General features: G+C 44.7%; 1 protein-coding gene across 3 annotated transcripts in view; it reads right to left on the reverse strand.

Annotated features, from left to right (window-relative positions):
• Positions 1–594: 594 nt before the first annotated feature.
• Positions 595–15,902, reverse strand: part of LOC129811532 (SR-related and CTD-associated factor 8-like) — a 125,974-nt gene continuing 110,666 nt past the window's right edge. For all 3 annotated transcript variants that reach the window (XM_055862924.1, XM_055862926.1, XM_055862925.1), the window contains exons 9-20: positions 15,730–15,838; positions 15,393–15,497; positions 13,355–13,467; positions 13,014–13,207; positions 12,758–12,858; positions 12,417–12,530; positions 12,048–12,204; positions 10,783–10,925; positions 9,137–9,275; positions 4,928–4,984; positions 4,565–4,777; positions 595–4,405 (exon numbers count right to left, since the gene is read on the reverse strand). In XM_055862924.1, coding sequence (XP_055718899.1) covers positions 2,232–4,405; positions 4,565–4,777; positions 4,928–4,984; positions 9,137–9,275; positions 10,783–10,925; positions 12,048–12,204; positions 12,417–12,530; positions 12,758–12,858; positions 13,014–13,207; positions 13,355–13,467; positions 15,393–15,497; positions 15,730–15,838 — 3,619 coding nt within the window. In that variant the 3' untranslated portion in view covers positions 595–2,231. The remainder of the gene's footprint in view (positions 4,406–4,564; positions 4,778–4,927; positions 4,985–9,136; positions 9,276–10,782; positions 10,926–12,047; positions 12,205–12,416; positions 12,531–12,757; positions 12,859–13,013; positions 13,208–13,354; positions 13,468–15,392; positions 15,498–15,729; positions 15,839–15,902) is intronic.

The raw sequence follows: 15,902 nt of genomic DNA on the forward strand, positions 1-15,902 counted from the left end.
TGTGATGTAGATCAGGGTTACCTAACTGGCGGCCAAGTTTTGTATATATATTTTTTTATTATTGTTGAACATAAAAAACTGTAAAAACACCAGCAAATCAGCTCCAAGTGATTATAATTTTGGAAATATGTTCCACACATAATATAAAGGTATATGTGATCGTAAACAATGTTAGACATTATTATGTTTTATACAAATATATGTTTGGGCTTCTTGCAGTCAATTTGCAGTCTACAAATTATTTTGTAAATATGTGCCAGCCTCCCAGACCATCCGTTCAAAGAAAAACAAAATCCCCTCTGCTGAATCTAGTTCATGATCCCTGATGTAAACAGGGTGTAATTTACCTTTGTATATTTATGCCAAGTTTTATACGATACGGACTAAAAGTCAAACTCTTGGTAATGTCCTTGATTGGGCCTTTTGAATTTCAAATGCCAGCTATGAAAACATGTGGAATGCTGTCTTCTGTGTTCAAACTGTGCAGCCTGATCTATAGTCCAGAGGCCAAAGCAGGGGGTGTAATGGTGTGTGGAACAAGGATCCTGGTCCCTAATCTATCCAGATTAGGATTTATGACAATAAGGGAAAAAATGCTGATTTACCTTCAACTTTATTCAACTTCACAACTCTTATAACATTTGCTTCTCTGAGAGAACTTCAGACTATTGAACCTGTCCTGGTAGTATAGTGTCTCAACAGAAATGCACTGAAGAAGTATGAAGTGAACAAGACAAAGAAGAATAAATGGCTACAGGCCGGCATGCACACAACGATGGAGTAAACAGACTGGTTGGTTCCCCATATACATAGGCTAAATTGTGTATAGGCTGCTCAGCTATGATCACACAGACAAAGGAGATCATTGTCTGTGTTGTCAGCTTGCTGGACAGACTGCTGTCTCTCTGAGGGGTTGTACAGTCTCAGGGAAACCAAAGCAGCACGTTGAGCATAGTGTGGTGTATTGGGGTGACATTATGCTGAACAGTTTTATTTATTTATTTATTTATTTTACCGTTATTTTACCAGGTAAGTTGACTGAGAACACGTTCTCATTTGCAGCAACGACCTGGGGAATAGTTACAGGGGAGAGGAGGGGGATGAATGAGCCAATTGTAAACTGGGGATTATTAGGTGACCATGATGGTTTGAGGGCCAGATTGGGAATTTAATCAAATCAAGAAGGCACAATCCGATCCCAAAGTCATCCACCAAACAAAAGTATAGGGAAGTACAGAGTGTGCAGAAACTAACATAACAAATTAATCCATGATCGCAAACAACAAACTAAAGAGCGGTTTAGATAGAATAGATTGATGTCTAAGTACAGGCACTTTAACATCCTGCCTGACTTAATGGGGTACGACAACATCAAGTCAATGGTCTAACTACTGTAGTGACACAGCTGTTTGTATGTGGCACCACTGCAAAAAGCATATAGTCTGTGTGTAAAACATTATTCCACTGGTCCTGGGTCAGAAAATACAGTCCTAAAGCATTTGTTAACAAACAAAGCATGTTTATTTCAAACTAAAACAGAATGCACCCAACATCCACCACCCTTAAAATATATATATATATATTTATTTTTTTATCTCTGGCTTACTTTGTCCTTTGAATCACTGCATTATAATGAACAAATCAGACATTCCTTTTGGGGATAACACAGGTCATGTTTTTAATCTTTTAGGATGTTCCTTTTTAGAAGCAACTGTAGGGTTCTTACTGTATGTAGGCTATATTCTGCTTATAGACCAGAAGCATATATATAGGACACCACAAAGGCATTCATGTAAAACTTTGCTGCAGCATATTTTAAAAGAAGAGAAAAAAACAGGCCAGTGACTGCAGTTTTCAAGTATTCCCTCATCTGGATTCAATTCAGTGGAAACAGCCAGGATCCGTACACTCTTCCATAGGAAGGTCAAAGCTCTTTTTCTCATTTACAATTCAAACATTTTGGCAAGCAATTTTCATTAAAATTCACCGAGCTTTATATCGTGGTCTGGCATTACAAAAAAAAAGAAATAAAATAATGAAAAACATAATCACCTACCATTTAATCAGCTAGCGAGCCATCTATTGAAGTACACCGTTATGTGAGAAATAAAATCAGTTGTTAGGTCATCAGACAATATTATGCAAATTACTACCCAGGGTCCAGTGGGTCGCTGACATGAGTACAGAGAAGAGACAACTTTACAAAATGATCTTTACCTACTGAGTGATGATTATGTCCCCTCAGTGTCAGTTTGCTCTACCACTGGCTGTTTCTTAGCTTCCTCCATCGGCTCACTCAGTCCATTGTCCTTAGGGGAGGAGGAAGAGGAGGAGGAGGAGGCATGCTGTGGTGGTTGCTGCACGTCCAGGGGCTCCGGCAGGCATTGGGGTTCCTCAGCGCGGTGTGTGAGGACCGGTGACATTGAGAGTGGGGCAGGAGTGGGGGAGAGGGTAGGGGTGGGCACCCGTTCAGGTGTGTGCTCAGCCACTACGTCAGTGTCCAGCCTCAACCCCGTCCCATAGACCAACTGAGATGGAGGTTCCTCTATGGGTTCAGGCTCTTCTATGGGTTCTTCCTGGGGTTTCTCTGGCTTGTTGGCCCAAAGGGCATTATCTGGCTCTTCCTGGGTGTCAGTGATCTCCTGGTGTGGCGACGGGGCCTGGGGGGGCGACTGTGCCGGTGGCTGGGACAGGGCCTGGGGGGGCGACTGTGCCGGTGGTGGGGACAGGGCTTGGGGAGGCGACTGTGCCGGTAGTGGGGACAGGGCCTGGGGAAGCGACTGAGCCAGTGGTGGGGACAGGGCCTGGGGTGGGGACTGTGCCAGTGGCGGGAACTGAGCCTGGGGAGGGGATGGCGATTGGGCTTGAGGGGAAACCAGGTTTTGGGGTGATGACTGGTTCTGAGGAGAGGATTGGGTCTGGGGTGAGGACTCAGACTTGGGGGAAGCATGGGTCTGGGTAGAGGACTGGGACTCTGTCTGGGGCTCAGGCCCAGGGAGGGCTTCATTCTTGGCTTGAGTTGGAGACTGGGATGGGGCTTGAAGGAACTTGGTTGGGGCTTGAGATGTTGACCGAGTTAGGAGGGTTGGAGTTTGAAGCAGACCTGGTTTAGTTAGGAGTCCAGGTTTAGGTTGAAGCCTGGACTGTAGTTGCAGCAGGGCCTGGGATTTGCCTTGGGTCAGGGAGAGGGTTGGGGTCGGGGTAGGAGTAGGAAGTAGGGGTTGTGGTAGAGGGAGAAGAGGTGTCCAGGCTCCACGCTTGTTACGGTCCCGCTCACGTTCTCTCTCCCGATCCTTCTCCCTCTCCTTTTCACGCTCTCTCTCCCGGTCGCACTCTTGCTCTCGTTCACGGTTGCCACGCTCACGGCCATGGTCCCTTTCTCTCTCCCGGTCCCTCTCTCTCTCCCTCTCCCGGTCTTTCTCGCGGCTATCTCTCTCAAGGCGGTTTCCGTTCATCTCCTTCCTTAAGTAAAATTCCCTGTCGTCCCTTTCCCGTTGCTGCCTGTCCCAAGGGCGCCGGCACTCATCCAAGTCCTGTGGCATGTCAGCATCAGCGAACGGTGCTGCAGCATTAGCTCCACCACGACTCCACGCCGGGCCACCTCCAACACCAGCACCTACTCCTCCTGCCCCAGCGCGGTTCTGGTTCTCAAAGCGGTTGGGAAAGTTCTGCCCCTGGTTGGAGCTAGGGCACTCCTCCTGGAAGCCCTTGGAGACCCTGGCTGGTGAGCCCAGCATGTCACGCTCATCAAAGATCCCTCTAGGTGGCCCCCAGCGACTCTGGGTCTGGGGGGTGAAGCCGGCGAGGGCCTGAAGCCGCCCTACTATGCTGTCTCTAGCTGGCTCCCTCACTGGGGTCTGGAGCAGGGCAGATCTGCCTCCTCCTCCGTCCATACCCCCACCACCAGCTCCCACACCACCAGCTCCCCCACCACGTCCACCTCCACCCATGGACTCTCTGTGCTCCGGGGGAGGTGTCCTCAGCAGGCCCATGTTCTGCTTCTCCTGGGGCGGGGGGAAGCGGTAGTCTTGGTCCCTCCCCTGCTGGCTCTTGTCTGCCTGAGAGGAAGGCTGGTCCTCAGCCTTAGACATGTTTTCGTTTGGGAGGTTGGTAGCCCGGTTGAAGGCCCCCTCGGCCCTGTTAAAGTGGTCCATCTGGGAGGCCGCTCTGGCGCGGGCCTGTGCATGGAGAGAGGCATCCAGGATGCTCTGTTGGGACAGGCCCTGCTGCATCAGGAGGGGGAAGCGGGCCCCGGCTCCCTGGAGCATACTAGGCTGGAGGTCCAGCGGCATTAGCCCAGGCATCCTCTGGCCAGGCAGGCCCTGCTGGTGTAGGGGGTGGGTGAGGGAGGCTGAGGGGTGCATCCCCAGAAGACCCATACGACGACTCATTGCATTTTGCATACCTAGAGAGAAGAGGAACATAAAAAGTTATTTAACGGAAAAAAACAGGTATCAGCAGCAAAGTCTTGAGAAAGTGAGACATTTTCAAAAGATTTCTAAATGGGTCATTAAGAACAGACAAAAACTTTCACCTGAACCCTAGATTATAGTTTATAGTTTACCTTGCAGTACTAACTCTGCAGCAGCGTCCATGCCATCAGCAGATTGGCCCGTCTTGTCATTGGCTCCTTGCTGCGTCTGGACTCCAGGTTGAAGCGGGTTGAAGACCCCTTGTCCAGGGATGGCAGAGGGCATGAAGCTTCCTGGGACAGTGGCTCCGTACGGGGAGACCTTCACGCTGTCTTGAGCATGCGACATGGAGGGCTGCACCAGAGCTGCAGGAGAGGAACAGAACAAACCATGTCAGATTTTTCTATTTTAATTAAAGCATATCACATAACATTTTAATATTTTCTGGCAATATTTACTCAAAAAGTAATGCAACATCATGGGTTCTATAGACAGTAAGGTCATGCTGTACTTACATGTAGGAGCTGAGCCCATGCCTGCTTGCTGAGGAACACCTGCTGCCTGCATGAAACCTACAGGAGGGAGATGCAACACACCATTATCATTATTTGGATTATCTGAACAATAAATCACTATTTAGGCCATTCAAACTTCATTTACTGTTTAACGGATGCCCTGCTTCACTTTTCTCCCCTTATTGAAATATGTATAATTTGGCCAATTTATGCAGTGCTTTGTTCATATAATACATTTACATTTACATCATTTAGCAGACGCTCTTATCCAGAGCGACTTACAAATTGGAAAGTTCATACATATTCATCCTGGTCCCACCGTGGGGAATGAACCCACAACCCTGGCGTTGCAAGCGCCATGCTCTACCAACTGAGCCACACGGGACCATTTGCGCAGGTCCCGTCCACTTTCCCTTGAGGATTTCCCAAGCTGATGCGCGAGAATCAAAGACCAAACTGCCTCAGATCACTCGCTTGTCATGTTTGGGCCTTGGATTGGACGGTGGCACACACTGTGGAGATGTTTCATTTCTCTTGCATGCCAGCGTAGCTGAGGCCGGCGCAAATTCCTAGTATTTATGTGTATAGAATAAACATGGTGGGGCATCCCTCGTTATAAACAGTCGGTTAAATCCACGGTTAATGCATCATTTTCTGACCTATTAGAAGCAATTAATACCTGTTACAACAACGTCATCATGGAACAAAACAACTGGCCAGCAATTAGAGCCCTGTGTCACGTAAAAATCTTCCCAGCGTGAAATACTTCCCAATCGTTCTGATTGTGACGTCATGTTGTAAAAATTTGCGGTATGAAAATGTTCCCAGTTTAATAATTGCACTTGCACCTCTTTATGTGGATGGCTGAGCTCGCACGGACGTTTCTCTCACACTCTACCGTTGCGCCCAAGTCTTTGCAATCAAAAATCTCTCCTCACATCAACCAGTGGTGTAAAAAGTACTTAATTGTCATACTTGAGTAAAAGTAAAGAAAATGACTCAAGTCAAAGTGAAAGTCACCCAGTAAAATACTAGTTGAGTAAAAGTCTAAAAGTATTTGGTTTTAAATATACTTAAGTAGCAATTCCATTTACTTTTGATACTTAAGTATAAAAATTATAATTTCATATTCCTTGCATTAAACAAACCAGACGGCACCATTTTCTTGTTTTTTTTCCATTTACGGATAGCCAGTGGCACACTCCAACACTCATAATTTACAAACAAAGAATGTGTTTATTAGTGAGTCCTCCAGATCAGAGGAAGTAGGGATCACAAGGGATGTTCTCTTGATTAGTGTGTGAATTGGACCATTTTCCTGTCAAAATGTAACGAGTACTTTTGGGTGTAAGGGAAAATGGATGGCGTAAAAAGTACATTTTCTTTAGGAACGTAGTGAAGTAAAAGTTGCCAAAAATATAAATAGTAAAGTATAGACACCCCAAAAACAACTTAAGTATTTCTGGGGGTCGAGGAGGTCGAGGAAGGGTATGAGAGAAACATCCGCACGAGCTCAGCCATCCACATTTAAAGAGATGAGCTCAGCCATCCACATAAAGAGATGAGCTCAGCCGTCCACATAAAGAGATGAGCTCAGCCATCCACATAAAGAGATGAGCTCAGCCGTCCACATAAAGAGATGAGCTCAGGCATCCACATAAAGAGATGAGCTCAGCCATCCACATATAGAGATGAGCTCAGCCATCCACATACAGAGATGAGCTCAGCCATCCACATAAAGAGATAAGCTCAGCCGTCCACTTAATGAGATGAGCTCAGCCATCCACATAAAGAGATGAGCTCAGCCATCCACATATAGAGATGAGCTCAGCCGTCCACTTAATGAGATGAGCTCAACCATCCACATAAAGAGATGAGCTAAGCCATCCACATATAAAAATATGAGCTCAGCCATCCACATAAAGAGATGAGCTCAGCCATCCACACAAAGAGATGAGCTCAGCCATCCACACAAAGAGATGAGCTCAGCCATCCACACATAAAGAGATGAGCTCAGCCATCCACACAGAGATGAGCTCAGCCATCCACACATAAAGAGATGAGCTCAGCCATCCACATATAGAGATGAGCTCAGCCATCCACATATAAAAAGATGAGCTCAGCCATCCACATATAAAAAGATGAGCTCAGCCATCCACATATAAAAAGATGAGCTCAGCCATCCACATATAGAGATGAGCTCAGCCATCCACATATAAAAAGATGAGCTCAGCCATCCACATATAAAAAGATGAGCTCAGCCATCCACATAAAAATATGAGCTCAGCCATCCACATAAAGAGATGAGCTCAGCCATCCACATAAAGAGATGAGCTCAGCCATCCACACAAAGAGATGAGCTCAGCCATCCACACATAAAGAGATGAGCTCAGCCATCCACACATAAAGAGATGAGCTCAGCCATCCACATATAAAGAGATGAGCTCAGCCATCCACATATAAAGAGATGAGCTCAGCCATCCACATATAAAGAGATGAGCTCAGCCATCCACATATAAAGAGATGAGCTCCGCCATCCACATATAAAGAGATGAGCTCAGCCATCCACATATAAAAAGATGAGCTCAGCCATCCACATATAAAAAGATGAGCTCAGCCATCCACATATAAAAAGATGAGCTCAGCCATCCACATATAAAAAGATGAGCTCAGCCATCCACATATAAAAAGATGAGCTCAGCCATCCACATATAAAAAGATGAGCTCAGCCATCCACATATAAAAAGATGAGCTCAGCCATCCACATATAAAAAGATGAGCTCAGCCACCCATATGAAGAGACGCACGTGCAATTCATGAACTGGGAACATTTTCACGCTTGGAGAAATCTTACAGCGTGATGTCACAATCAGAACGATTGGGAACTATTTCACGCTGGGAAGATCTTTACATGACACTCTGCATGGGCATGAATTTTAAGGCCCTATCCTACCCAGGCCTGATTGCTTCTGCCAAAATGTAAGGCCCTGCCTTAAATCAGAAATAACTTCCTCCATTAGTAAATCCATTAGCTGCTCCTCTCTGTCGGTCACTCGCTCCCTGCGTGCAGCTTGCTCTGCATGCGCTCTGCTCATGGTGCTCTGAGTCTGTGTAACCATAGCAATGGCTCCGCTTGGGCTGCTCTGCTCAATGAAGAGACATGAGAGCTGTTAGCTACTTTTCATCATTCTAAACATTATTGTCGGTGAAATAATCTATCCTGTCTAATATTTGACGAGATTGAAGCACTTCTGACAATGTTATGATCTTAGCCAGATATGACTGCACTGCACAGCAGAGCACTAGCAAATGGCTCAGCTTCAAAATGTTAGTGAACAATTTAGTGATACCCGAGCCATGCCTATACCTTAGTTATTGATGGGGGAAAAAACTGTTCCTACCCCATCCTTAACCCAATGTATAATGTCGTGGCCCGTCAGGCTCGGGTAGGAGAGCTCTAGCATTCCTTAGCAAATATCCAGTGCAAGCTGATAGTATTTTTGACAACCAAATTGAAGTAAAAATGACTGATGACATCAAAGTGTCAGCTACATGGTGATTTGCGATTCATAACTTACATTTTACCGGCAGACTACTGCCTGCACCAAGACGGAATGTGTTTGAAGTTATCAAGCGGCGCCGAGAACAGCCCGAATATTCTGCTAAATGCATCGGCAGTGGTACGCACACACTTCACGCCGATCATGTTAGGGGCTTTTCCTGGCAACCGTACGAGGCAATCGAAGGAGGATGCGATGAGTGAATTGACTGTATAGACCTTCTGGCCTCGAATTTAGTAAAGCTTGATTTCTTCAAAGTAAAAGCCTAGTCTGGTAGGCCTATTCATATTTGTACTAATATTTTGTTAAAGCCTATAGGCTATAGGTAATGAACTCATTATACCGTAACATTTCATTTGATTACAATTATTTATTGTCAATCATTATTGAATTAGAAAAACAAATATTGTACTCTATTGCACTATATACATCACCTTAAATGACGTTTTATCCTGTAGATGATCGGGATTGGATTGCACTTTTTCCAGCGCTGTATTCATTTGACAGACCTAACTTGAATGACTGTCCCTCTTTATATACAGTAGCCTATTTCTACTAGAAAGTGTTTGAGGAGGGGGATTATATTTTTTAACTCGCTCATAATCTGTTCAATAGGCCTTATTTTTTTATGCAGACTGCTGTGTCTTACCTGGAGGAGGCTGGGAGGCGTTGAACCCTGCTCTGAGGAAGGTGGGCGGGGGGCCATAGCCTGGCGGGGGCATTGTCATGGAAACAGGGAAGGATGGAGGCACAGGACCCCCAGCAGGGACAGCCTGGGCCACAGGGAGCTGAGACAGAGGATAGAGAGGAGAGCAAACCAGTGAAATGAGTGCTGGGATGAATATGCATGGTTGAGATGTGATCACTGTAATATCATTTAACAATCATTTGTAATAAACCTTGTTGTCTGTCTCTCCGACATTTGCAACATTGTTTCAATATTCATATTCGATCTCCAGCTGTCCCATAGTAAATAACGTGTCGGGAGGAGACAGACAGGCAGGAAGCATTTCCCAGCCAGTCAAAATCATGAATCAGCTGGCATTATTTTATGGATATACACAAAGAAAGGCAAAACGTGTAGCTAGTTTGCAGTCTTTCCAGCTCAGTTTGAAGTGATTGTGTTCGCTGTGTTGTTGGCTAGCTTCTCTGAACAACAGTGTCCTGATGAGTGAGAACATTTTCTACGGCAGGCAAAATTGTGCCTCATTAGCTCATTGTTTGTGGATGTATCCAAATAAATGTCACCAGAAAACAGCTTAAACAAATGCAGCTACTTTGCTGTTATTCTGGCTGCACTTTTTGACGTAACCGGAAATTAGCCGTAGTTAGCTAGCTGGCAAGCAAGGCATAAGAACGTTGCCAGCCAGTATGGCAATGGAACATTTAGAACAAACGACTGGGTTGCATCCACAAATTCAGAACAAAAAGACTGAACGACTGGGTCCCGTCTCTGGCAACCTAACCGATAGAACGAATGACCAGCCGGCTTGGGTAGCAACCCTAGAATTGTGTCGGGCCTATATCTTGTGGAAGGATGAAATAGTATAAATAAATTCTAGGAAAATATGTCAATAATTATTTTAATATGTTGGTAACCGGTTGTATAAAAGTGATAATGCCCTCGAAGCGGGTGCTTGGAGGATATATTGGCAAGTGCCAACCACACCCGTGACAATATATTCTACAAACACCAGCTTCGAGGGCATTATCACTTAAATATCTGACTGACGAGTTGAATAAGGCGTGTGTGGGTAAATTGCATGAATGTGTTTAGTAGACAGATTAACTCCGACAGAGGTGATTTTCTATGAGCTGAGTTGTATACTAATCCACAGCCTAAACACTTCCCCCACCCACTGAGCCAACCCTTCTCATTAGGCCCACCCACGACCAAACAAACACAGACCGTGCATCCTGCATTCACTCAACCCCGTCACAAAGGACTGAATACTTGAGGCTAAGCACCCCATAGACAGGGCAGGCAGCTAGCACCAATCACAGGAAGATTATGGTGTTCAGTTTTACACCACTGACTGACTGGCTCCACGGAAGACACTCAGTACAAAGGAAATGGGAGAGGAACCATAGAAACGTGAAGGGCCCAGTGAATTCATGTGTGATCAACTTAGAACTTGACAGTTATCTTGTAAAATAACCAACTTCACAGCCACATCACGTGTGCATGGGAATTGTAAAGAGTTGATTGATAGCAATTTCACAGTGGGTGTTCCACCCTCCGGCACGCTTTCTCACAAAAACACACAACTAGTTTTATATTAGATGTTTGGGTACCTGCACAGGCATCATGGAGACTTGTTGGATGAAGGCCTTTTGTTGGGTCTGTTGGGTATTAGTGGCTGCCATGGGTTCAGCGCTAACAGCCTGGCTCACCGCTTCCTTCACTGGCTGTGGTGCATTTTTGGCTGCTTCCCACTCTACAGTTAAGAAAAACAGAGGGGGTTAGAGAAGAAAATTCACTGTACGACACAGATAGTCACATTTACTTTGCCCTGCTGGGCTGTATCTCTCCAGTACTATGTTTCTCCGTGGGACTTCCTACTCTGATAAACTCCAAATAACCAAACGCCAGTAAATATTTGTGGTTGGTGTTCAGAGAGTTAATGAGAGTGTGTGCGCCTGTTTATGAGTGAGCAGTAGTGTTGGGCTTGTAATTCCTGTGCTTGTGTATGTCCAGTGTGTATGTCTTTTATTTGTATATATGAGTGAGCATGAGGGTGTTTCTCAAAATGCATACTAGAGTGCACTGAGCACGAGAGGGTCGGAGTATGAGTCCAAATCAAAGTATGTGAAACTGTGCACTTTTTGGCCGCGTACTCCGTTGGTACGTATTTTGAAGCATGCATCGATGCAAGCTTCAACTGAAAGTATCCACAGAAATATGACGCAACCATGTAAAAAAACGACGCAAACATTTATTGAAATCAATGGCGGCCATTATTTAAGCTGAAGTGAGAAAAAAAACGGACTAAATGAAATGTTGCCCAATCACATCTCATATGCTGCCTGACTACAATATTATATTTTGATACATTAATACATACTCTGTTAATTTTGGCATGTTTACCTGCCTACAATACCCACTGTCGTGTGCATAGAACGCAAGCCCATAGTAAGTTAATAGGGCTAATGTTTACTGGTTAGCTACTACTGTTAGCTGGCTAGATAGCCACAAAGAATTACCTTGTATACCATGTATAGCATTAGCTTTAGGTCATTTTTGCCTGTTAAACTATCTGGTTAGTTCGATTATTACGATTCACATCTAGCTAGCTGATAGCTTTGTGTATATCTTGTGTCGTCTCTATTGTTGCCATTGTCCTGGCCGGAAGAAGGTCCAGTGAATGGAGAGGTGCAGCGTGAGGTAATACAGTAGTGGGAGTGCATTTGCTTCTTAAATATGTTTTTTGCATTCTCAAGAGAATGTCCTCTGAGAATGCACTCGGAGCATGAGTGTGGTGCCCGGTAGTATGCATATTGAGAAACACCCGTAGTGTTAATTTCTGTGTGTGCCTGTGTCCTTTGCTGCGTCTGCTCACCGGCGTTGACAGTCTCCTGGTCGATCATGCCTCCCTCAGCGAAGCCGTCCAGGTCGTCCAGCTTGACCTTCTCCCAGGGGATGTAGGTGACCCCCAGGTCCATGTCCCACAACTGCTTATACTCCTGCTTCACTCCCTTATTCAGCGCCCAAGCAATCTGAACACAAATGTCAGCGGATACATGAAAGAGCAGAAATATCAAGGGTATTGAAGTCGAAACAGGAGAGTAGGAAATATGTAACGGCTGGGTTGCTATGAGGTCAGTGGTATACTTAGCGAGCCACCCAAGAGATTTAAAAACATTAACACACACACAGAGGACATACCCTAACTGCAGTGAAGTGGCATTCGCATCACGCCAGACTTTACCTTAATGACCTTGGAGACAATCTTGTATGAACCAGTGCTGAGTTTCTGTCTGGCGTGGTAGGCATCCTGTCTGTGGACCATACAGATGTAGGCACAGCCACGGGGAGGGATCATCTATAGAAGGAGAGAGTGAGAGAGGGATGTACAGAAAGACAGATGGTCAGAACTTGCTAATGAGAAATACCTGGCCTGGCTTAAAGAGCAAAGGGTGAGTCCTTTAAAGTGGACAGTCAAATTAATAAATATTTCCCTCAGGTCAGAGGTGACAGAGCTTGCTTACCCACATAATGAGCAGCAGTTAATGAAGTCAAGCTCAGACAGACAGCGGGTGCTCTACTTACATTGATAGACTCAATCTGACCAAACTCTTCAAACAGATTGGTGAGGTCCTGCGGAGTAGCCTTCTTGTCTACCTGTCCCACCCACAGAGTGGTGCTGCACACTGGGGACACACAGAAGAGATGGAGGCTTAGAACACATTAAAGGTGCCAAGGATGATAAACATTAAAAGGAGATTGGAGTTTGGAGATTTTCATGACTAGTGATACACTAAAACATTAAAAGGTCAGTGAAGCGCTAATCGGGGGCTGGTATTACCACTGAGAAACTTGGATCGGATTGGAGGCAGTCCTTTCTTCTGACGCTCTTTCTCTAGCTCGAGGGCTTGTCTCTCGCTGGAGTAGGACCGCGACAACTTCCTCTTCCGTTCTCTGGAGCGTGACCGCGATCGCTTGCGATGTTTCCGTTTCCGAGAGCCTGACCGTGATCTGGACCTTCTCTTCCTGGGAGATCTAGAGTAGAGGGTTATTTCGAAGGCAGTTTGATGCCAGCAGTCGTGGTAAAATCAACATGGATGGCGGTGCTATAATCTGCGCCTCTACAAGGTGTCTCAAGTTACCTTGTGGACGCTTTCTCTCAGAATGGGTTCTTAGACTCACCTTGATCGTGACCTGGACCGTGTTCTTGATTGTATGTCAATCGTCTTGGACTTCTTGTCCTCTGGCTCGAAGATCTCTTCGCCCATCTCTGGCCCGTCATCCAGGTCCATGTCCTATAACACAGGCATCATTAAAACAGAGCTCTACTTACAAATACAACTACCACAGAGCTCTACTTACAAATACAACTACCACATAGCTCTACTTACAAATACAACTACCACAGAGCTCTACTTACAAATACAACTACCACAGAGCTCTACTTACAAATACAACTACCACAGAGCTCTACTTACAAATACAACTACCACAGAGCTCTACTTACAAATACAACTACCACAGAGCTCTACTTACAAATACAACTACCACAGAGCTCTACTTACAAATACAACTACCACAGAGCTCTACTTACAAATACAACTACCACAGAGCCGATTATTGGAGGACCAAAAAAAGCCGATAGCGATTAATCGGCCGAATTTTATATATATATTTGTAATAATGACAATTACAACAATACTGAATGAACAATGAACACTTTTATTTTAACTTAATATAATACATCAATGAAATCAATTTAGTCTCAAATAAATAATGAAACATGTTCAATTTGGTTTAAATAATGCAAAAACAGTGTTGGAGAAGAAAGTAAAAGTGCAATATCTGCCATCTAAAAAGCTAACGTTTAAGTTCCTTGCTCAGAACATGAGAACATATGAAAGTTGGTGGTTCCTTTTACCATGAGTCTTCAATATTCCCAGGTAAGACGTTTTAGGTTGTAGTTATTTTAGGACTATTTCTCTCTATAGCATTTGTATTTCATATACCTTTGACTATTTGATGTTCTAATAGGTACTTTAGTATTGCCAGCCTAATCTCGGGAGTTGACACAATTTTCCTAGTTTAATATTGCCTGCTAACATGAATTTATTTTAACTAAATATGCAGGGTAAAAAATATATACTTCTGTGTATTGATTTAAAGAAAGGCATTGATGTTTATGGTTAGGTACATTCGTGCAACGATTGTGCTTTTTTCCCGCAAATGCGCTTTTGTTAAATCATCCCCCGTTTGGCGAAGTTGGCTGTCTTTGTTAGGAAGAAATAGTCTTCACACAGTTCGCAACGAGCCAGGCGGCCCAAACTGCTGCATATACCCTGACTCTGTTGCACAGAACGCAAGAGAAGTGACACAATTCCCCTAGTTAAAAGTAATTAATGTCAGCAGGCAATAATAACTAAATATGCAGGTTTAAAAATATATACTTGTGTATTGATTTTAAGAAAGGCGTTGATGTTTATGTTTAGGTACACATTGGTGCAACGACAGTGCTTTTTTCGCGAATGCGCTTGTTAAATCACCCGTTTGGCGAAATAGGCTGTGATTCAATGATAAATTAACAGGCACCGCATCGATTATATGCAACGCAGGACAAGCTAGATAAACTAGTAACATCATCAACCATGTGTAGTTAACTAGTGATTATGTTAAGATTGATCGTTTTTTATAAGATGCATTTAATGATAGCTAGAACCTTAGCTTGGCTCCTTGCTGCACTCGCATAACAGGTAGTCAGCCTGCCACGGAGTCTCCTCGTGGAGTGCAATGTAATCGGCCATGACCGGTGTCCAAAAATGCTGATTACCGATTGTTATGAAAACTTGAAATCGGCCCTAATTAATCGGCCATTCCGATTATTCGGTCGACCTCTACGACAGAGCTTTACTTACAAATACAACAGAGCTTTACTGACAAATACAACAGAGCTTTACTGACAAATACAACAGAGCTCTACTTACAAATACAACAGAGCTCTACTTACAAATACAACAGAGCTCTACTTACAAATACAACAGAGCTCTACTTACAAATACAACAGAGCTCTACCTACAAATACAACAGAGCTCTACCTACAAATACAACAGAGCTCTACCTACAAATACAACAGAGCTCTACTTACAAATACAACAGAGCTCTTACAATTGCAGTTTTATATCCGTTTTTGTCACAGAGAAGTTCATGAGGAAGAAAGGCTTACCTGCTGCTGGTTGTCAATGGAGTCATCCATCTTGTTGTCTGGCTCTGGGTGCTGTGATTGGCTGCTGCTCTGCTGGGGTGTGTTCTCAGACCCAAAGATTCCATCCTGAAAAATACCCGATTGGTTAGTGTCCTAGCTACTTTCCTCACAATGACCTCAAGAGACGAATATATGGTAAAGGAACCAGGGCAGCTTTGTTTTGGGAAGTCAATTCCTGTGCTTCTAGAGGTGATGTATAGCAACCTTCTGCTGGTGCTGCTAGTGCTCCGGTATGGATAGGGCGGGCCGTAAAGGAAGGGACTAAGGGTGTCTGTGAAGGTGTGTGTTATGTAGGTACCTTCTGCTGGTGCTGCTGGTGCTCCATGAGCTGCTTCTGTAACTGCTCTAGGTTCTGCTGCTGCAGCTGCTCAGCCAGCTGGTGGAAGATGGAGTCTGACACCATGGGCCTGGAGGGAAACAGGGAGGCAGACAGGGGTCAAGAGTTCAGGATACCGCTGTCCGTCACACAGG

Source organism: Salvelinus fontinalis, chromosome 15 (assembly GCF_029448725.1).
Source record: "Salvelinus fontinalis isolate EN_2023a chromosome 15, ASM2944872v1, whole genome shotgun sequence".
Classification (NCBI taxonomy): domain Eukaryota; kingdom Metazoa; phylum Chordata; class Actinopteri; order Salmoniformes; family Salmonidae; genus Salvelinus; species Salvelinus fontinalis.